Source organism: Peromyscus maniculatus, chromosome 10 (genome assembly GCF_049852395.1).
Source record: "Peromyscus maniculatus bairdii isolate BWxNUB_F1_BW_parent chromosome 10, HU_Pman_BW_mat_3.1, whole genome shotgun sequence".
Lineage (NCBI taxonomy): Eukaryota > Metazoa > Chordata > Mammalia > Rodentia > Cricetidae > Peromyscus > Peromyscus maniculatus.
In genome coordinates this window covers 101061031-101083495 of record NC_134861.1, presented here as the reverse complement: position 1 = coordinate 101083495, position 22465 = coordinate 101061031, and the positions used below count along the sequence as shown (strand labels likewise).

Sequence of the window (22465 nt, the reverse complement as noted above, 5' to 3'; positions counted from 1 at the left end):
ATATCTGACACCAGAAGGTGGGGTGGACAAGCAAGTAGGAGTTTACAGAAACATTCATGGCAGTCAGCAGGTTGTTAAGGGCAATGACTCATTGTTTCAGCTATTTCTCCAGGTTATTATGTTCCAGGTAACAAGTAAATCATGCTTGGCAAATAGGTAATATAAGCAGTGATTTAAGTAAATCACTAAATAAATCAGTATCTAATAATTCATCTTTTTTACCTTATTATACTTCATGATCACTGCTTTCCATTTCTCAAGATAGGATTGGACTTTATTAATCTTCGCTTTTATCCAAAGATGGGGGATGTCACCTCAAAGCCCATACTTAATCTATATTATACTTAAGTTTATATAACTGGTTATATAAGTATATTTAAACACTGGGAACATCTCTTTACTGCCTCAGAACCAAGCAGACCACTCACGGTCTTCTCTGGCCTGGTACAGGCAATATGGCTAAACATCAGGAAACAACTACCTGCTTTTGAAAAAACGCCAATTGGAATTCCCTATGGACTGAAAGCAGTGGTTTATGTATAATATTACATAAAGAGTATTTAACACTTAACAAAAAAAAAAGCATTCTCAATTTTGTGATGTGAAAATACCACTGCAGTTTATTAGAACTTTTTTTTTCAAATAGCCCTTCAATTAGAAGTAATTAATAAACTGGGAGGTGGTGGCACATCTTTAATCTCAGCACTCAGGAGGCAGAGGCAGGTGAATCTCTGCGAATTTGAGGCCAGCCTGGTCTACAAAGCGAGTTCCAGGACAGCCAGGACTGTTCCACAGAGAAACCCTGTCTCAAAAATAAAAAAATTAAAAAAAAAAGAAATAATAGTTCAATTGATAAACTATTGATACATGGATTTAGTTATCAAAATAGTATATGATTGGGAGGATGATAGGAAAGTGAGTGAGGGTAGAGATATATTGACCATACTTCCAAAAATGCCTAAAATTATCTGAGTTTTATGTCTAGTGCCCTGGTATGATTACTACCAACGTTCTTTTTCATACCCCAAAGTACTCCCTTTAAATAAAAGAAACAGTAAGTGATTTGTCACAGTTGATAAATGAGTAACATATATGGAGATTTATTCTATTTCTATTATTCCATCCATTTTAATGTTTAAATTTTTTCTGTAATATACTTAAGTACTTAATATAAAATAACAAAAATCATTCTCACTCCACAATAATTTTGCAATTATTAAATGATTTTTCTGATGAATCTGAAACCTAAATTTTGTGTTGGCCAAACATTTTTTTAAAGAAAGGGAAAAAATTGTTAAAATTAGTAATTCCTAGAGCTGGTGAGATGCCTCAGTAGTTAAGAGCACTGGCTCTTCCAGAGGACTAGGGTTCATTTCCAACACCAGTTTCAGGGCATGCAACATCCTCTTCTGGTCCCCTCAGAGACTTTACACCCATAGTACACAGAAATACATTCAGGCAAAAGACTCATACACATAAAATTAAAAATAAAAACTGGCAATTCCTTTTAAAACGATTACTGCAATAGTATATCTACCCTTTCCTGAACAGAAATGAAGAATGGGGTGGATTGGGGGGCTGGAGGTGGGAACAGAGAGGTGGGGGGTGGGACTGGGAGAAAAAGAAGGAGTAGAAACTGCAGCCAGGATGTAAAATAAATAAGTCAATAATAGCATATCTTCTCATTTTATATATATTTACTTATTTATTAGGGTTTCTTGAGACATGATCTCATGTAGCCCAAACTGGCCTCAAGCCCTTGTTATGTAGCCAAGGATGACTTTGAACTTCTGTTTCTCTCAAATGCTGGGACTACAGGAATGTACAAGTGTGCCTGTTCTGGCCCTCTCATTTTATATAGAAACAACACATACACCTTAAAACTAAATCTTTGTTAACAATCAAATAGAAAAAATATTTTATACAAATTATATATATTTGTCATACTTAAAAAATATTATCCCCACATACTAAAAAACACTAAATTTTATTTTTAACTCGTGTGTGTGTGTGTGTGTGTGTGTGTATAGGTAAATAGGTTAGCAAATGCTTGCAAAAGCCAGAGGCATCAGATCTGGAGGCACCGGAGTTACTGGTGGGTGTGAGCTACTGATACAGGTGCTGAGAATCAAAGATCAATTAGGTTCTTAATTGCTGAATCATATCTCCAACCCTGAATTTCATTTTATTTTTTATTTTTATGTGTACGAGTATTTTGCTACATGTATGCCTGCCCATGGAGGTCAGAAGATGGTGTCACATCACCTTGGAACTAGAGTTGTAGACATTGGTGAGCTGCTATTTGAGTGCTGGGAAACGAACCTGGATCCTCTGCAAGAGAAGCATTTCTAGCTGAGTCATAGCTCCAGCCCCTGGAACTATTTTTTTAAACAATTTTTATGAATTATCTGCTTATAATTAACTTTAGGTAATTTATAAAATTAATGGCTTAAAGTGGATAACTACAGACAACAGATTATAGCATCTGAGCAGTAAGTGGTAAATACCTGAAATGGACTAATGTTGCCTCTGATGATAAAGGGTTACAAATAGTATAAGAAGTGTATTCTTAAACAGCTTGAAATTGTGTTTCATTTTGCAGGCACTAAGTTTTTATAGAGATCTGAATCTAAATGTACTTAAATAAGACATAAGTTACAAGTGCCCCTGTCCCTACCCCAAAGCCTCACAAAAGCTGGGTATGGTGGCGCACATCTTTAATCTAGCACCCAGGAGGCAGAGGCAGGCAAATCTGTCAGTTCAAGGCCAGTCTGTTCTACATAGTGAGTTCCAGGATAGCCAGTGCTACATAATGAGACACTGTTTCAAGGAAAAAAGAAAAGTTTAATACAAATGCATTTGTAGTCTTTGTTTTACAGAAAAATGCTTTCTAAGCACCAAACTCAATAAATATTAAGAAATGAAAGATTTTGGGTAATATTTTCAAAGGTTTTAAAAAATAAAAAATATAAGGGCTGGAGAGATGGCTCAGAGGTTAAGAACACTGACTGCTCTTCCAGAGATCCTCAGTTCAATTCCCAGCAACCACATGGTGGCTCATAACCATCTGTAGTAAAATCTGGTGTCCTCTTTTGGCCTGCAGTCATACATGCTGTATACATAATAAATACATAAATCTTAAAAAAATAAAATAAAAAATATTTTAATAATACTGTTCATTTTTATAAAGGTTCAGAATATATTGATAAAATGATTCTAGTACTGCTTCTCTAACTTACTATCAGACCAGAGGTTAGAAATTACAAAGTACTTTAGAGTATTTTCACATCACATAAAATGGTTTATGTCTATAATTATTTCCAGTTTGTTTTCCACAAGTTCTACAGTCAATAATGATAAGTCAGACTCTAATATAAGAACTTCACATATAGTAATTAATTTATTCCTTATGACAGTTCAATGAGATAGCTCTTGTCATTATACACATCTTGCAGAGGTTAAATAAGGAGAGGTTATCCATGATCATACAGCTATCAAACAGGACTTAGATTCAGGATGTCTGTCTCAAGAACTAGACCTCTTACATCTAGAGCACAATAGTGAAAAGACAGTAAGTGCAAGGTATGTATTTAGCTTAAAATGAAGATCACAATATATTAATTCACAATGAGCATTTCAAGAACTAGCCTCATAGTTCCATCCTAGTAGGTCAGTTCACTTTAGTAGGGCTATTGACACAGATTATATTTCTCTTTACCTCCATATGATAAGCCTCCTTGAGAGACTGCACTTCTGAGGATAATTTCTTTATCTCCGCTTGCATTCTTGCTTCTAAATGGGCTTCACGTACTTGAGAAGCCCCTAGTTCTTCAGCCAAACGATTTCCATGAGCTTCCTTAAAAATGACATGTTGAATCAAAGTTATATAGATAGTTTATTTGGTTTATTATAACTAAATGAATTCAGTGCCTTAGTGGAAACAAGCTAGTCTTTATGTAAATACATGTGCCAAGCTAGCTTTTTTAAGAAAAAGATTTATTTATTTATTTAATGTATGAGTTCTCTATGGACTTTATGCCAGAAGAGGGCACCAGATCTCACTTATAGATGGCTGTGAGCCACCATGTGGTTGCTGGGAACTGAACTCAGGACCTCTGGAAGAGCAGCCATCTCTCTGAGCCGTCTCTCCAGCCCACCAACCTAACTTATATGATACACTTTAAAATATAGACATTTTAGAGAAGACCAAAAGAAGCCATTAGTATATTATTTGCTACATGAGTTCACTAGCCAATACTTTCTATGAAACAAAGACCAAAAAAATGATAACTTCAGCAAATAACTATCTCCATTTGGCAGATAACAGCCTGCTCTCAGGTGTTCCTGTGCATTTTTTTCACCATATGGATTATCTGCTTTTTATAAGAATAATCTAAGTCTCAGGAAGTGGCTGGGGTCTCAGGCAGATGGGCGTGGGCTAAAATAACTTACATTTTTTTAATGTTTTAAAAATTTAAAGGTTAGTATAGCATTTGCCTCAAATGTGCAAATATGATGTTTCTTGACTACTGTTAAGTAAGTTATGGCAGGACTGAAAAACAGAACATGTATTTAATACCAGCATGAATTATAACAAAAATGCTTAGCGTCATGTGAGTAGAATATAATATATTCTATATAATATAATCTGTTGTATTACTATTATATTTAGTAAAAAAATTTTTAGATTATGAATTACTATGTACAGAATATACAAAATATTTAATGACAATGATCTCTAGGTATTGGGATAATGATCATTTTAACATTTTAAGCTATCTTTAAATTGTTTTCTACAATAAACAAACATTGGGTTTTTTTTTTGTTTTTGTTTTTGTTTTTGTTTTTTGAGACAGGGTTTCTCTGTGTAGCTTTGCGCCTTTCCTGGAACTGGCTTTGGAGGCCAGGCTGGCCTCAAACTCACAGAGATCCGCCTGCCTCTGCCTCCTGAGTGCTGGGATTAAAGGCGTGAGCCACCACCGCCCAGCCAGTTTTTTTTTTTTAATAGAAAAAAAAAAGAATAATCTGCACTCTTCTTTAAATCTCTAGGCATGTTTGGGCCTGTATATGCACAGCTTGTGTGCCTGGTACCCATGGGGGCAGAAGAAGAGCTATCCCCTGGACCTGGAGCTACAGATCGTTCTTAGACAGATAGGTGTTAGCCACCATGTAGATGCTGGGAATTGAAGCTGGGTCCTCTGAAGAGCAACCAGGCAGCCAGTGCTCTGAACTGCTGAGCCATCTCTCCAGCCCTGATATACATTTTTATCCAAACCTACTTGTGTTAATTAGTGCAAGTTGTGTTTGTGACTTTAGTAACAAAATTTTATTACATGTAGTAGTTCCCCCTGGAGTGAAAGAGGTTTTGTTTTTTGTTGTTTTAATCTCTGCAGTTTCAGCAACCTGAAGTCAACAACAGTCCAAAGATAATAAATATGAAATTACAGAAATAAACAATTTATAGGTTGAAAATTGTGAACTGTTCTAAACAACCTGATGACCATGAATCATCTGTTTGTCCAGCATAGCTACACTGTTTTCTACCTGCTTGTTTACTGGTTATCATGTTATCATAATACCTGTGTTCCAGGAGCCCTCATTTGATTCAGTACTGGCCCAGAAGTGCCTATCTCAAATAGTACAGTATGTGTATATAGGTTTCAGTAACATCTGTAGTTTCATACATCTACTAAGGGTCTTTGAAATGTACATCCATCATGGATAAGGGGAAACATTGATGAAATATGTATGGAAATATTTTAAAGTAAGAGCTAAGTTAAAAGTTTGAAACAACTCAACAAGAGTTACAAACATCTGCTACCCATTTAGAATCAGTCAAAACTGTTACAAACTATTTGGAAGCAACACACACATTCCCCAACAACAAGAACAAAACCGGATATTCTATACTTTTAAGTCTCCCTCTACTTGAAAGAAACTAAAATAACTACAGAGAATGGAATACGAATATGGCTTATGTAAACAGACTAAATAAAATTCAAATCAGATTATTCATAAAAAGAATCAATGTTTGACCCAAACCAAAAGATAAATATGAACCTATATTTAGTTTAGGGTTAAATTATAATATTATAAAACTTTCAATTTAAGTAACCTCTCATTTAAACTTATTTTGAGAAGTGCGATTAGCTTATCAAATAAAACAAATTATACTAAACTCAGAAATTACCAACAAAGAATAGAAATGAGATAAAAGTAGACACCTTCCCATTTTATGTAAACACTCAGATACCTGTTATATCACTAATAAATTTTCCTATATATTCTTAGTTGCTCTAATAATCCAGAAATGTGAATAAAAATATAACTAAGCCTAACAAAAACTAAAGGTAAAAATATTTTAAATATATTCCTATGATGAATTACTAAGCATTAAGAGAAAGCAGAAAACTTACAAGAATTTCCAGAATAAAAATAAACATTTAATTCAAGGTCTAATTATTAAACCAAGTCTATCAATCTAAATACTCTTTAAATGAGTTGCTAACTCTTAAAGAAATAAAATTTTTGTTAGTACTCTTGATTGTTAATATACTTTACCATCGCAGAGCATCTGAACTGAGTTTTTTATAACACTTAAAAATTTTGACAGTTTTTACTTAGAAGATGACTCAAACACTTGAAAATCTAAAAGCGCTAAATAACTCAACTTATTGAGAACTAGTATAGCCAGATTTCATTTATGAAGGGTTTTTATTATAAAATATTATATTACAAAGAATTTAAAACCTAAGTATAATAAGCTAAACTTTTTCTTTAAAAAACTGTGGTAATATGTACATAATATAAAATTAAAAATTCTTCAGTAATATGAAATTATTTAAAATAGGATTACCTTTTCTTTAGAGAGTTGCTTTATATCCTCCAGTTCACTAGAGAGTCTCTCTACCTCTCTCTGTGCTTGGACTTCTTGGCGACGAGCCTCCACCAGTTCAGAATGAGAGTTCTGCATTTGCTCCTGGGTTAGCCTTAATTCTTGCCCCAAATCAATGACCTCCTTGTACTGGGTAGCAATGTACTCTTCCTGTTCTTTTATAACCTGAAAAGCATAAGATACTTGTGTGTTTCAAAATGAATATATAGTTATAAAGTATATAGGTACAATTTGCTTCCTTGTTTTCATAGGAGAATTTCCCTACAATTATATCTTTATAAAAGATACAATAAAACCAGCATCTCCCACTATAGTATTTTTTTTTTTTTTTTTTTTTTTTTTTGGTTTTTCGAGACAGGGTTTCTCTGTGTAGCTTTGCGCCTTTCCTGGAACTCACTTGGTAGCCCAGGCTGGCCTCGAACTCACAGAGATCCACCTGCCTCTGCCTCCCGAGTGCTGGGATTAAAGGCGTGTGCCACCACCGCCCGGCCCACTATAGTATTTTTAAAGCCTTAATGATAATAAAATGACAAAACTATAACAAACTGGGAACGTTTCTCACCCTAGGGATTAAGCCCAGAGCCTCAACATACTGACCAAGTGCTCTGACACCCACACATCCTCAGCCCCTTTTATTTTTTAATTTTATTTGTTTTTTGAGACAGAGTTTCTTTAAGTAATAGCCCTGGCTGTCCTGAAACTCGCTCTGTAGACCAGGCTAGCCTCAAACTCAGAGATCCACCAGCCTCTGCCTCCAGAGTTCTAGGATTAAAGGGGTGTGCCACCACACCTGGCCTCCAGCCACATTTAAAAACTGCATTTTGAAAGAAGGTTTCTCAGACTGGTCTCAGACTTCTGGTCTTCCGTCTCACCATTCTGGGTGGCTAGAATAATGGGCATGTACTTTGACAGCAAGAACTTTATTTACTTATCTATCTTAGTTGGGGGTCTTGCTACCTTGCCCAGGTTTGCCTAGAAAGACACTGAGTAGTCTCGGCTAACCTTCAACTTGAGATCCTCCTTCCTGAACCTCCAGAATGCTGAGATTAGAGATATATACCACCACTCTAACTGAAATATTCTGCACGACTTTAATGCACACAAGTTATATTACCTTTTATCATAATGCATGTACCATTTACAAAACAGTATCAAATACTAAGATCAGAAACAAACAAACAAACAACCGTAACATCTGATTATCTAAATTAATTAGGCTATACAGTGAGTCCCTGTCTCACAAAACAAGGTGAGAGGAGGGGAGTTTGTAGCTCATTTAGTAGAGCTTGACTAACATTCCCAAAACTCTTGGGTTCTCACCTCAGCACCATATAAAACCAAGTATGGTAGCACACAATGTAATCCCAGGACTTGTGGGAAGAGGAGGAAATCAGAAGAGAGTTTAAAGTCATCTGCTACACAGGGAGTTCAAAACTAGTCTGAGCTACATAAGACCCCTGTCTTAAAAATCAAAACAAAAACAAGTAGATGGCTCCTGAAAAATGACCTCTGAGGAATACTACCCAAGATTATCTTCAAGCCTACACAAACATGAATGCATACTCCTATAATAGATAGATAGATGATAGATGATAGATAGATAGATAGATAGATAGATAGATAGATAGATAGATAGATAGATATTGGCATGGAATATAGAATTAAAATTCACAATTAATCTACACAGCTGGTTGTAGATTCTCTATGAAGGTGAACATTGTACTGCAGCTATTATTCCTTCTGAAATGTTATTAATCATTTAAATTCCTAGTAAACAACAGGTTAAGTATTTCTTATCTGAAAACCCAAAATCTAAAATATTCCCCACGACCCCCCCCAAAAAAAACTTTGTATTAATTTGACTGAGACAGAAAATTCCACACTATGAAACTTTTTGATAAATAAGCTTATTAAAATAATCTATAAATTTTTTAAATATGAGATATATATGGTAAATATGAAACATGTATGCATTCAGATTTGAGCAATTTTGAAGATGTAAATACTCCAAAATCCAAAGAAACTCAAACTACAAAACAATTCTAACTAAAAATCTTTTGGATCAGGGAAGCAAAGTCAGTTCTAATTCAGCACACTGAGGCAGGTTTGACAGAGGTAATGACACTTGACTTCAAGGAAGAAAATGGAAAAAAGCCAGTACTAATTACTAGGGTCCTAGTTTCTGGCATTTAGGCCCAGGATATAAATGAATATAATTAGCTATGTAAATAATTTTAGTCATTCACTGTTAGAAAACCAACATGACTGGGCCATTAATCATTTCTACCACACTGTTGTCCAAACTTGCTCTTGGAGACTGCTTCACTTATGTTTATAATTAACTCAATAAATAATAACTCATGCTTAGTACATGATAATATACAGCTAGGGGTGGTCAGGAAACAGGAATGAAAAAGGAGACAAAGTGCCTTCTCTAACACAGTTTATGTTCTATAGGGAGAGACATAAGCAACCAAACACAATAGTTATTGCTGAAATTCCAAAGTTTCTGACAATGAGGAAGTTATGTCCATTACAGCTCATAGAAACAAATTCACTCTTTAAAAAGACAAGGATGTTGAATAGATTCAACCACAATACACATTAAACTGATAACAACTCATCAAATTAACTATGTTCCTCTGGTAACATAGTGCTCTTGGCTGAAATAATACTCAGTTTTCATTTGTCAGTTTCTGGGTGAAATTCCTCAAGTCCCTGTAACTTATTAGTATCTATATCTTCAATTCTAATGCACAGTATATTTACATATTAAACATTTTTTGATAAAAAGCATATACTATGGATTTACTATGTAAAATATAACATAGCAAAGTTAGGGAACACAAAGCATATAAGACAGTGAGTGTCCTTATCTACACCAAAACCAGCATAATAAAATACTTTTAAAGGTCAAAAGAACTAACAGTATCTGGCACAAATAATTATTTTTTAAAAACTTAGAGCACAGTTTCTGTATTTTAAAACCAAGGTGTTAAAATAAATAGAACCAGGGTGCTGGGGGATGTCATTCTGTATGCTGTGAATATATGTTGTTCCCATTAGTTAATAAATAAGCTGCTCTGGCCTATGGCGAGGCAGACTGGATGCAGGCAGGAAAGGAGAGAGACAAGAAAGAGAAAGGAGGAGCGTGAAGAGACGCCAGCAACACCAGGAGAAGCAAGATGTGAAAGTACCAGTAAGCCATAGCCATGTGGCAACTTATAGATGAATAGAAATAAGTTATAAGAGCTAGCTAGCAAGAAGCCTGTCAGAGGCCATACAATTTGTAAATAATATAAGCCTCTCTGTGTGTTTACTTGGGGGCAGGGGGCAGGGCAGCAAGGGACCCAAGAAACATAGGGCTACACCAGGGTAAACAACTTAAACAAGCATATTCATTTCATTACTTTTCCCTTATGTATAAAATAACTTGCTTACACTTTCCATTTCTTTCATCCTCTGTTGTGTTCTTTCAGTTTCCTTTTTCAGTTGACTTATCTCCTGTTCATTCTGGAGCATTATAAACTCCTTTTCTCGAAGCTGTTCTTTGGCATTTTGCAACTTTTCATTTAAACTTTCTATCTGAATTTCAAACAGATGACCATTATTAATACAACTAAGAAAATATAATTTACTCATAGCTGTGTTCTCAGTCAAACATCAACCACTTATGTATAAAATATCTAAAAGTAGGCAGAACATGGAGGTACAAGCTAGCAATGCAGCATTTTGGAAGTTGAGACAGAAGGATAATGAGTTCAAAGCCAGACTAGACTACACAGTAAGACCCTGTCACAAAAATAAAAACAACAAAAATAACTAAAATCAAATTTTAAAAATTATTTTTCTGGGACTAAAGAGATGTCACAGTGGTTAAGTGCACTTACTGCTTTTGCAGAGGACCTGGGTTCAGTTCCCAGCACCCACGTGGCACTGCACAACCATATTTAATTCTAGTTCTAAGGAATCTAGTGCCCTCTTCTGGCCTGAGGGTACTGTACGCACATGATTCATAAACATACATGCAGGCAAAACACCCACTCACATAAAATAAAACTAAATCTCTAAAATATACTTTTCCTAGCAGGGTATGGTGATGCATGCCTTTAGTACCAACACTAAGGAAGCAGAAGCAGGCAGATCTACACGAGATTGAGGAAAGCCTGGTCTACAAAGTGAGTTCCAGGACAGCTAGGGCTGCACAGAGAAATCCTGTCTCAAAACACAAAAACCAACCAACCAAAAAAAAAATCCACTTTTCTTAAGGTGAACATAATTTGTAAGTATAAGAATTATACATAATAAGATAATTATATATTCTATGAACACTTAAAATCCACTAAAAGATGAAAACCTAAATCATAATTTTCCCTTTAGTTAACAAAAAAATGGGTCCATATGTCATTTCAAGAGAGACATTCTTGAAATTCATATTCACCCTGAATTACCTTCTCTTAACACCCCTGGTCATCTAGTTTGGCTACTTCCTCTTGTAAAATTTAACATTAGATTTACTTTATATGTGCACAACAAACATGTCAGGTATCAATAGAGGTTAGAAGAGGGATCAGAGCCTCTGAAAATGTTACTAAGAATGGTTGTGAACTACCCTGTGGGTGTTAAGAACCAAACCTGGGTCTTCTGCAAGAGCAGCAAGTGCAGTCATCCACTGAGACATTTCTCCAGCCCCATAATTCCCCTTTGAAATGATTCTATTCATAAGAGTGAACAACAATACTTGCTTTTATTTTATGGTGTATTTCCCTTTATGTAACAATTTCCATTTCCATCCATATTCCTACCAATGACCATGGAACAAACAAACAAAAAAATTTGAGTAAAGGCTGGAACGTGACACACACCTTTAATCCCAGCACTTGGGAGACAAAGGCAGGCAGACCTCTGTGAGTTTGTGACCAGCCTGGTTCATAGAGGACAGCCAGGATTATTATACAGAGAAACTTTATCTTGAAAAACCAATTAAAAAGAAAAGAAAAATTTGAGTAAATATAGGAATAATAAATAAAATAAAGGAAGGAGACAGCAAAAGGGGAAAAAGAGAGAAGCTATCTTAAAGGGAAAAAAAGAAAAATATTAGAAACATAGACTGAGAAGAGCAAGAGATAAAAATTCTGATCCTGCAGCAAAAATGTGTAAACAAAATTAGAGGATGTAAAAACTGTATTTGCTGTTCTTTTACAACTAAATAAAGTATAATAAAAAGAAGGGAAAAGAGATGCAAAAGGGGGGGTATAGAAAGGCACTTAATAAATGACAAAGTGTTGGAGTAGTTTCTTTCTGGGTCCTCTCGTATTGAAGTCTAATAGGTGAAAATAAGTATTCAGTTGAAGTTTGAATCTCTTATGCTTTGTACTATTTAAGCAGATGCTTGGGACCAGTGAAGAGTCAGTTGTACAAGGCTGCATTTACTCTAGTGTGTGTGTGTGTGTGTGTGTGTGTGTGTGTGTGTGTGTGTGTGTGTGTGTGTGTGTGTGTATACACCAAAAGCCACTTCTGGCTGCACTTAGTTTTGTAGCTTGTAAACCAGGCAGGTTCATAAACTCCAAAGACTTCCCTGTTTGTAGTCCCTGGAGTTGCTACTAATTCTCCCGAGTACATTTGGCTAGTTCAAGTTTCAAACCCTGTTCAACATTAAATATCCCACAGGAGGAAGGATCCTCTGGAAACTGAGTGCTTCAGTTTAAAGTCCTACCAGTGGAAAACTACATGGAAGAAAGGCAATCCCTGGATGACTACAGGTCTGGGGTTATCACTCTTCAGTTACCCAAGATGTTGGGGTCTGCTCCTCACCCGAGAGCAGGGCAAAAGTACTATACTCATAATCTAAGCCTCCCACCACATAACTGAGTTCTGAGCATGTCCATGACTTATCCTGTTCATCTTGCCTAAATACAACTGTTTCCCACCCAGAGACTGTGGCCACAAGGATCCCTGGCGAGTCGTTGTTCACTGTTTTCAGGTGCCCAGAGCAGCTCAGTCTCAAATAATGTCCTCCTCTGAAGATGGCATCTAGCTATAGCCCTCAGTTCCTTTTCTAACGATGACTTGTCATACATGAGGAGCCAAACACTCCAACTGCATTTAAGGCTTATGAAAATAATGAGCTTGTCCTAATGAGTCTGATACCTCTTCCCACAGGCAAATGTTTCAATCACTATTTATGCAAGTACATTAAACAAATGTAACATGGCTTTATAATTTTAAAGGTAATATATATATAATATAAAAAATATAGAGAACACAAAGTTTCCTTCCCACATGATTTTTTCAGTTAGGTTCTAGAATTATAATTCCTACCAGAAATGTCCTAAACCTATTCAAACATGTATATATTGTGGTAAGTATATAGATACATTGATATTCTATAAAAATAGCCATGTGCAGTGGTGTGTGTGGGATCCCAGGGCACAGGAATTCCAGGCCAATTTGGGCAGCACAACAACATGCATCATCACAAACAACACCAAAAACACTGTGTGAATTCAGTATACACTCATAGTGTCAATTTTTAAACAATGTAAAATATGAAATTTTAAGATAATTACCTGTTTGTTGCATTCTTTAAGTTCTAATTCTGATTTCTCAAGAGTACCCTCTAATTTAATTATTTTTTGCTCCATTTCTCCTCTGTGTTCACGAATGGTCATATCCAAATGTGTAACCTAAATACAAGTAATATTAAGCTGGTTACTCAATTTTATTATAATGCAAAAACTTGTGTGGTTGGAATGTACTTTTACAACAGGTTCTTTTATCAATGAATGATAAGCTTATCCCAAATAAAGTATTTTTTCGAGTAGGGACTTGAAGCCCATAGTATTATATGTTATAGAAACTTAAAATATAAAATAAAAAAAATGATGCAAGCTTCCAATTTTTATATATATATTTTCTTCTTTTTTTTTTCAGAGCTGAGGACTGAACCCAGGGCTAAATCCCCAGCCCCGGCTTCCAATTTATATTGGAATAAAAACTGCTAAATAATGTCTTGTTCCCCCAACATTTAGCTCACAGTAACATGTTCAACCACATGTTCTTTGATACACAATAAAAACCTAAAGGGTGGCAAGCGAATCCTTATGCTCAAAACTTACTGGTCAGACTGAGCTATCGTTTAGTGGTAAAGAACTTATCTCCCTATTCAGTTCCCAAGAAGACAAACAAGTCTTCCAGCCAGTCATATATTGCCAGCATTTGGGAGTCTGAGGCAAGATGATTATAAACTCATGGCCAACCTGGTCAAACAGCAAGTTTGTCTTAAAAAAAAAAAAAAAAAAAAGATTTATTTCTAACTTTAAAAAATATTTATAGGCCAGGTGGTGGTGGCACACACCTTTAATCCCAGCACTCGGGAGTCAGAGGCAGGAGGATCTCTGTGAGTTTGAGGCCACCTTGATCTACAGAGCAAGTTCCAAGACAGGCTCCAAAGCTACACAGAGAAACCCTGTCTTGAAAAACAAAACAAAACAAAAAGAAGCAAACAAAAATTATAACAAGAAAAAAATAGTGACTTATAAAACCCTTCATAATTGTCCCATGGTAGAAATTTTATTCAAATTAGGGAAAAACAACCTGAGCTGCTCTTTGCTTTAGCTCCCAATTTCTCTCCTTAAGCGCCTGATCCATTTCAACGAGTTCTTGCTTTTTGTCTTCAATCTCCATCTTACAGTCTCTAAAATTTGTCAAAAGAAAAACATCAAAGCAGATAATACGAATACTATAATTTTTAAAGTTAGCTAAATTGAGTTATTGTTTCCCATAAGTTAAAAGCAACAGAATGTTTGTAGTTAATTCAGATTGAAATGACTTAAATCAAAGGAATAATGTATAAAAAAAAAAAAAAAGACTGAAAACAAAAGTTAACTCACACAGAAATGGGTTCCCTGGAACAATTTGGCTAGTTCACTAGGTAATTATGGTGAGGTCTTATCTTAATACATAAGGCACAGAGGAACTGAGGAAGACACACAACATCACTCTGACCTCTTCCTACATACATACATACATACACACACACACACACACACACACACACACACACACACACACACACACACGTGCTCCCACATATAAGAATATGTATTCATACTCATCACACATGCACACCAAAACAAAACAGAGCAAAAGCAGTATGAAATGAGGCCAGGAAAATAAGAACCTGATCATATGGGGCTTTGCAGTCTAGAGTTTTTCAAAACCAGGGTCTGTGGTAAAACATGCATAAAATATCCTATTAGTCATTTTAAAGTGCATAATTCAACTGAATTCACTACATTCACGGTGTTATGTAGCCATCACCATTATCTGTTCACAGTATTTTTTTTTTATTACAACAAAAGGAAATCCCATATCCTTCAGGGATCATTTTTTTCTGTTATCCCTTCCTCTAGCTCCTGGCAACCACCAATCTTTACTTTCTCTGTGGACTGATCAATTCTAGGAATTTCATATAAATAGAATTATGCTACATGTCTCTAGCTTCTCTGACAGCATAACATTCTTAGGGTTCATCTACTTTGTAGCATGGATTATCACTATTTTATTATTTTTTTTCTGATTAAATAATACTCCTTTTATGAATATACCATATTTTCTTTATCCATTAATTATTGGTGGCCAATTGGTATCTTGCCACTTTTTTGACTATTGTGAACAGAGGTGCTATAAACATTTGTGTATAATTTTGTTTAAATGACCATTTTCAATGCTTTTAGTTATATAACTAGGAAATTATTATATTTTATGTTGTAAATTATTATAATTTCATGTTTAACTTACTGAAAAATTGCAATTATTTTCCCACAGTGGCTATCACCACTTTTGTTTCCTACCAGCAATGAGTGAGAATTTCATTTTTCTACATACTTCCAACACTTGGTATTGTCTGGTTTTTTTTTTCTTTCTTTCTTTTTTTTTTTTTTTGGTTTTTCGAGACAGGGTTTCTCTGTGTAGCTTTGCGCCTTTCCTGGGACTCACTTGGTAGTCCAGGCTGGCCTCGAACTCACAGAGATCCACCTGGCTCTGCCTCCCGAGTGCTGGGATTAAAGGCGTGCGCCACCACCGCCCGGCTCTTTTTTTTTTTTTGTTGTTTTTTTTTTTTCAAGGACTGATATACTAAGTAATGAAGTTGAATCTCTATACATCAGTTTTTCATTTCCAAAGGAATTAAAATTTTACTGAGAATGTTTTAGGAAGCTATTAGAAGTCTAAATAGAAATCAATATGATATTATTTATGTTTGAAATCAGAATTCTGTGGAAAATGGATTAGCAATGAAATCAAGAACATAAGGAGCCCATTACGAAGACCCAGCCACAATACCATAAAAGAAACAATGATGGACTGACTGTGCACAGTGGTAACAGGAAGTCAATGGATTTTAAAATATGTATTAGAAATAAGGTTGACAAGACCTGCTAATAAACTGAATAAAAGAGAGGAGAATAATTCTACAGACTTCTGGTTTGAGCAATAATATTAGAAAGACGGGAGGGGCAGAGTTTTAAGAACATATATGAATGTGTTTGGCTGAGTTTGAGATGCCTTTTAAAATATCCATTATGGAGGGCTGGCAAACGGTTCAACAGGTAAACTTACTGCCTTACTGACAAGCCTGACAACTTGAGTTTAATCCCTGAGACCAACATGGTGGAAGAAAAGAACTGATGGTCACAATTTGCCCTTTAACCTCGACATGGGCATCATGATACATGTCACACATCCACCTATGTGCACACAAAATAAATGAATGAAAATTAAATAAGATCCAGCTTAGTTTTTCCCCTGTGGACCATCCCAACCTCCCCTTCCAGCCCGCCTCCATCCTTTGTGTCAGATGCTGATACCCAGCAACACTCTCTGCAAGCGACCAATGGTGGCCATTTTTGGTAGGCACTTGGGCAACACTTATTATCCTTCCAGTCCTCCATTGCCATCTCTCCATTCTCACCCTCAGCCCTGGAGCAGCCTGCTTGCCCCTCCTAGCCATCCAGACATAAAGCCACACACCTATGGACACCTGATTTTTGATAAAGAAGCCAGAAATACACACTAGAAAAAAGGCAGCATCTTCAACAAAGGGTGCTGGTAGTCTAGATGGCTGTGCATAAAAGAATGCAAATAGATCCATATTTATTACCCCATACAAAACTCAACACCAAATGAATCAAAAATCTCAACGTAAGACCAAACACTCTGAATCTGACAGAAGAGGAAGTGGGGAGTAGGCTTGACCTCACTGGCACAGAAAAAGACTTTCTGAACAGGACACAGATAGCACAGTCACTAAGAACAACAATTAATTAATAGAACCTCATGAAAGTGTAAACTTCTGCATGACAAAGGATATATCACTGGAGCAAAGCAGCAAGCTGCAAAATTCAAAAAGATTTTTACCTACTACACTCCCAATAAAGGAATATATCTAAAAATATACAAAGAACTTAAAAAAAAAAACTGGACATCAAGAAAACAAATAACCCAATTGAAAAATAGAGTATGGAACTAGGCAGAGAGTTCTCAAAAGATGAAACACACATGGCTTAGAAACTCTTAAAGAAATGTTCAATATCCTCAGTCATCTGGGAAACGTAAACCAAAAGTACTTTTGAGATTTTATCTCCTACCAGCCAGAATGGCCAAGATCAATAAAGCAAATGACAGCTCATACTGGTGAGCATGAGCAGAAAGGGAAACACTTACTCATTGGTTGGGGTGCAAACTTGTACAGCCACTAAGCAAATCAGTGTGGCGGTTCCTCAGGAAACTGGGAATAGATCTATGCCCTAAGATCCAGCTATACCTCTCTTGGGCACATATCCAAAGGACTCTACATCATATTACTGAAATACTTGTTCATCGAAACAGCCTAGATGAATGGATAATGAAAATGTGATACATTTACACAATGGGATATTATTCAGCTGTTTAAAAAAAAATCAGTATTAAGAACTTTGTAGTTAATAGATGGAGCTAGAAAAAAAATTATCCTGAGTGAGGAAACACAGACTCTAAAAGAAAAATAGATGTTTTCTCTTATAGGTGGACATTAAGTTTTAAGCCTTCAAAAGGCATGCTACAATCCATGTAACAATAGAGGTTAGGTATCTTGTAAGGGACTTGGGGATAGGGGAGGATCTCCCAAGAAAGAGAAAATAGAATATAAAATTATAGAGGGGAGGAGGAGACTAGAAGGATTAAGGGGAAAGGGTTGGAAGAGGCATAAGGGAGGCAAAACTGGGAGAGATAACTAACACCAAAGGCCATTTGAGGGGCCAAATAAAAACCTGCTTAGTTTTAAGAATCTTCCTAAAATATGTACATATATGAAAGAAATAAAAATGGAGTCTCCAAATAACAGGGAGACAATGCCTCAACTAGACATCTTTTGCCACCAAGTGAAACCCTCAGTGTCAAGAATAGGTTAAAGCTAGCTGGGTCATTCACCAAAGGGGTCCCATAGAAACCCCCAAACATCTCAGGCTATTGCCAAGGCTATTAGTTCCTCTACACAAACTGATAGAAAGGCCCTATTACTGAAGATAACACCCACATATTTCATTGAACATGGAAAAGTCTAGCTGGTGCCTAACTAGAGCCTTCACCCCTACTGAATGGTGTTCATACAACTGGAAGGCACTCCTCTGCTACTACGGAAGAAAAGAAACCATCAATCTAGTTATTAACCGTGCAATCTAAAATGGTGAGCTGTTGGCAAGATATGCTAGTGCAATCATGGTACAAATGGGAGAGTAACCAAGCCCTCTCTGATTGGATTTAAGGCCCAATCCACAAGATGGAACCCATGCCTGACACTGCTTGGGAGGCCAAGAACCTGAGTGGGACTAGATGGGCCATGAACCTAGGGGAAAACCAAATATTATTGGTTCTGCTAAAGGAAGATCAATAAAATGACTCCTAAAGACATTCTGCTATACCCATAGATCAATGCCTTACTCACCCATTATCAGAGAAGCTTCTTCTTGCAGTAGATAGAAACTAACACAGAGACCCACAAATGGACAATGGGCAGAGACTGAGAGATTTTACAGCTCTGAATCCTAAACGAATATCTTTATCAAACCGCTTCCCTCAGAGCTCAGATAGTATGCAAAAGAGGGGGAAGGTTCATAACATCCCGAGGAGCTGGATGACTCCAGACACAACAGGACTGATGAACACAGAACCGACAGAGCTTATGGCAGCACACACAGGACCCATACAGGTTAAGACATACAGGTCTCGGTGCAGAGAAGAGGAGGTGAACATGAGCTCCCACCCTAATCAAGAAGCAATCTGCAGCTGATGCCGCTAACACAGGAGATGTGAATTCCTCCAGTGGACTCTTACTGAGCATGTTAACCACCCTAAGGGTGAGGCCCATGCGCAGCAGCAGGTGGCCAATGCAAATGAATTTGATGATAGTTTTATAAACTTTTGTCTCATTTGGTTAGCTTTTGATTTACTGGTTTTTTGCTTGCATATTAGGGTTTCTGATTTTGGGGTTTTGTTTATGTGAATGTCTTATGGGTCTTGCGTGTTTCATTGGTTTATTTCTTGTGGGTTTTGCTTGTTTGTTCATTGGTTGGTTTGTTGTTCTTTTACCTGTTTGTTTTCTAAAGAGAGAAAGAAAGAAAGGGCATGGAGTTGAATGGATAGGGATGGGTAGGTGAAAAGGATCTGGGAGAAGTTTGGAGAAGGGGAAACCATGATCAAATATATTGTACAAAGAAAAAATTATTTTCAATAAAAAATAAAATAAAAATGTAGCCAGTGGTGTTGGTGGTGCGTACCTTTAATCATAGCATTTGGGAGGCAGATCTGTATGATCTCTTTGAGTTAGAGGCCAGACTGGTCTACAGAGTGAGTTCTAGGACGGCCAGAGCTACACAGAGAAATCTTGTCTCAAAAAACAAACAAAAAACTGTAATAACTGTTTTTAAATCCACATGAAGATAAAGGATAAATAGTTGAGTATTAATATAGAGTTAAGGAGGGAGTAAAAACTGGAAAAATTGATTTGGAAAGTATTTTTGAAAGAATTTAAAAGTACATGAACTCTACAAAGGATGAGTTTATAGATAGAACATGGGAGCCTATACTGAATTCTGGGGTACCATTTCTGATTTTCTGGGTCATCTTGCAGCTCTTGATCCTGTTTGGTATCCTATATTTCACATCTGCGTGTAACTCTATTTTCCTTTTCTAGTTCTGTAGGAATGCTTTGGCTTCCCATGTTCACTCTCTACAGACAGGAGCTGACATAGCATGTTATGCTGTCACTGCTCCTCTTAAGAATTTGGACTGCAGTGCTGGGCAGACATATGTTTAACTTCCTTCTTTGAAACATTACTTGTGGTTTTTGTTTGTTTGTTTGTTTGTTTGTTTTTCCTGACAGGGCTTCTCTGTGTAGCTCTGGCTGTCCTAGAACTCACTCAGTAGACCAGGAAGGCCTCAAAATCACAGAGATCCACCTGCCTCCACCTCCTGAGAGCTGGGATTAAAGGTATGGGCCACTACTGCCCAGCTTGAATATTACTTTGTAAAAATGAGCTTTGGGGGCATTTTATTTCATTTAAGTCTTGGTCTTAACTATAAAAAAAGAAAATACATGTAAGTTTATTTTAAGGAAATGAGACCATATATTACATTCCTGGCATAACTCTAGATTAAAATAATGGCTTAACATGTATAGTATTTTGGGCTGGGAATGGTGAGACACACTTTTAATCACAGCACTTGGTAAGCAGAGGTAGTGGATCTATGAGATTAAGGCCAGTCTGGTCTACAAAGTGAGACCCTGTCTCCTAAAAGAAGAAAGAAAAAGGGTGTACACACACATACAGAGTAACTATCGACAATATTTTGCTCTTAGTCACTGCTGTATGCTTACCTACTCCCCTTTTTTTTTCCTTTTTTCTTAAAAAGCTACTTGGACAGTGTAAAACTGATCACAGAATGAGGGCAGAAGTATTAGCAGCTAAAAGCAACTTCTCTCACTAGGTTAGATCGATCATGTGATGGTCAAACAAAACAAAACAAAAATCCAAAACAGCACCCTCCTGAAGTTCCTTGTCTGTGTATGCTGAATAATGGGCATTAACAGCTTAGATGCAAGACTGTAAAACATCAGTAGCAAACTTCTGCCCTCCGGGGTCCTCCCATTGTGCTGTAAGCCTGTATTTAAGACCTCCTATCCCCTTCAAGAAAGGATATTCGACATTTAAAATTTAAATGTATATATATATATATATATATATTTTTGAATGAATAGTGCGAATGTAATCTATGAATACCACAAAGGTGATTAATATCATGAGTGTAATTAATGAATATCATGAGTGTAATTTAAAAAATAAAAAAAATTACACACACACACACACACACACACACAAAAAAAAAAAAAAAAAATCCAAAACAGAATGAAACAAAAGCAGTTGAGAAGTTGGGTCATTTAGAGTTCAACAACAATTTTTGTGATATGGTCCAATGACTCAAAATGATCAAAGAGATACCTATAATTATGGTATCATTTCTTATTATTTAACTCACCTAAGTTCAGCAGTGAGATCCTTTATTGTAGTGTATTTTTCCTCTAATGATAACTGAGCCTTTTGTAGTACATCTCTCAATTCCTGTAGTTGTCTTAAGGTACTTTTCAATTCTCCATGAGCATTTTGTAGTTCAGTTTCAAGCGTTTCCCGTTTCTGCATGGTTTCTGTTAGTTCAGCTTCAGTGTGGTGCTGTAACCTTTCTAGCTCCTTCACTATTAGAGTGTAGAATGATTAAGAACTATACGTAAACCATTTTTTATTGAGAACTTTATGAATAAGCATAATTAAGAATATTCAAGGGGCTAGGAAGATGGTTCAGCTAGTACAATGCCAGCCCTGCAATCATGAGGACCTGAGTTTAGATGCCAAACACCCATACAGAAGACTGTATTTTCAACTCTATTAAGTGCTAGTGTAATGGAGACAGACATTTAGCTGGAGCTCATGGGCCATCTAGCCTTGCCAATCAGTCAGAGTCCTTGTCTCAAAAAATAAGATGAACAGCAATTTAGGAAGATACTTAACCTCAAACTCCGGCCTCCACATTCACATACAGAAAAGTTCACTATCACATGAACACGTAAATACACACACACACACACACACACACACACACACACTCAAGACTATTCAATCTGAGAGCTGTAATCTACAATACTCTCAGTTTATAGAATACGTGCTCAGAATGCACAAGGCCCTGGATTTAATCCCCAGCACTGCATAAACGGGGCATGCTGGTCCCTGTCTATAATCTTAGCACTAGAGAGGTAGAAGCAGGAGGATCTGAAATTCATTGTCTTCTGCTACATAGGGAGTTCTGGTGCCAACCTGGGATACATGGGACTCTATCCAAAAAATAAATAAAAATAAAAATCTGATAGAACTTTGTAAAAAAGGATATCTACTTTTATTCATTTATACGAGGCAAAACACTGAACACTATCCTTTTTAGCCTCCCACTCCAATTGCTCACTTTATTCCACCGTGACCAAGG

General features: G+C 36.3%; 1 protein-coding gene across 5 annotated transcripts in view; it reads right to left on the bottom strand.

Annotated features, from left to right (window-relative positions):
* Ccdc18 (coiled-coil domain containing 18) overlaps positions 1 to 22465 on the bottom strand; it is a 126104-nt gene that overhangs the window by 11432 nt on the left and 92207 nt on the right. For all 5 annotated transcript variants that reach the window (XR_006061704.2, XM_042257819.2, XM_042257818.2 and 2 more), the window contains 6 exons: positions 21470 to 21683; positions 14492 to 14591; positions 13465 to 13581; positions 10337 to 10480; positions 6857 to 7060; positions 3719 to 3856 (listed from right to left, as the gene is read on the bottom strand). Coding sequence is in view for 4 of the 5 variants with exons in the window: in XM_042257819.2 (XP_042113753.1) it covers positions 3719 to 3856; positions 6857 to 7060; positions 10337 to 10480; positions 13465 to 13581; positions 14492 to 14591; positions 21470 to 21683 (917 nt within the window). In the remaining variant the exon portion in view is untranslated. The remainder of the gene's footprint in view (positions 1 to 3718; positions 3857 to 6856; positions 7061 to 10336; positions 10481 to 13464; positions 13582 to 14491; positions 14592 to 21469; positions 21684 to 22465) is intronic.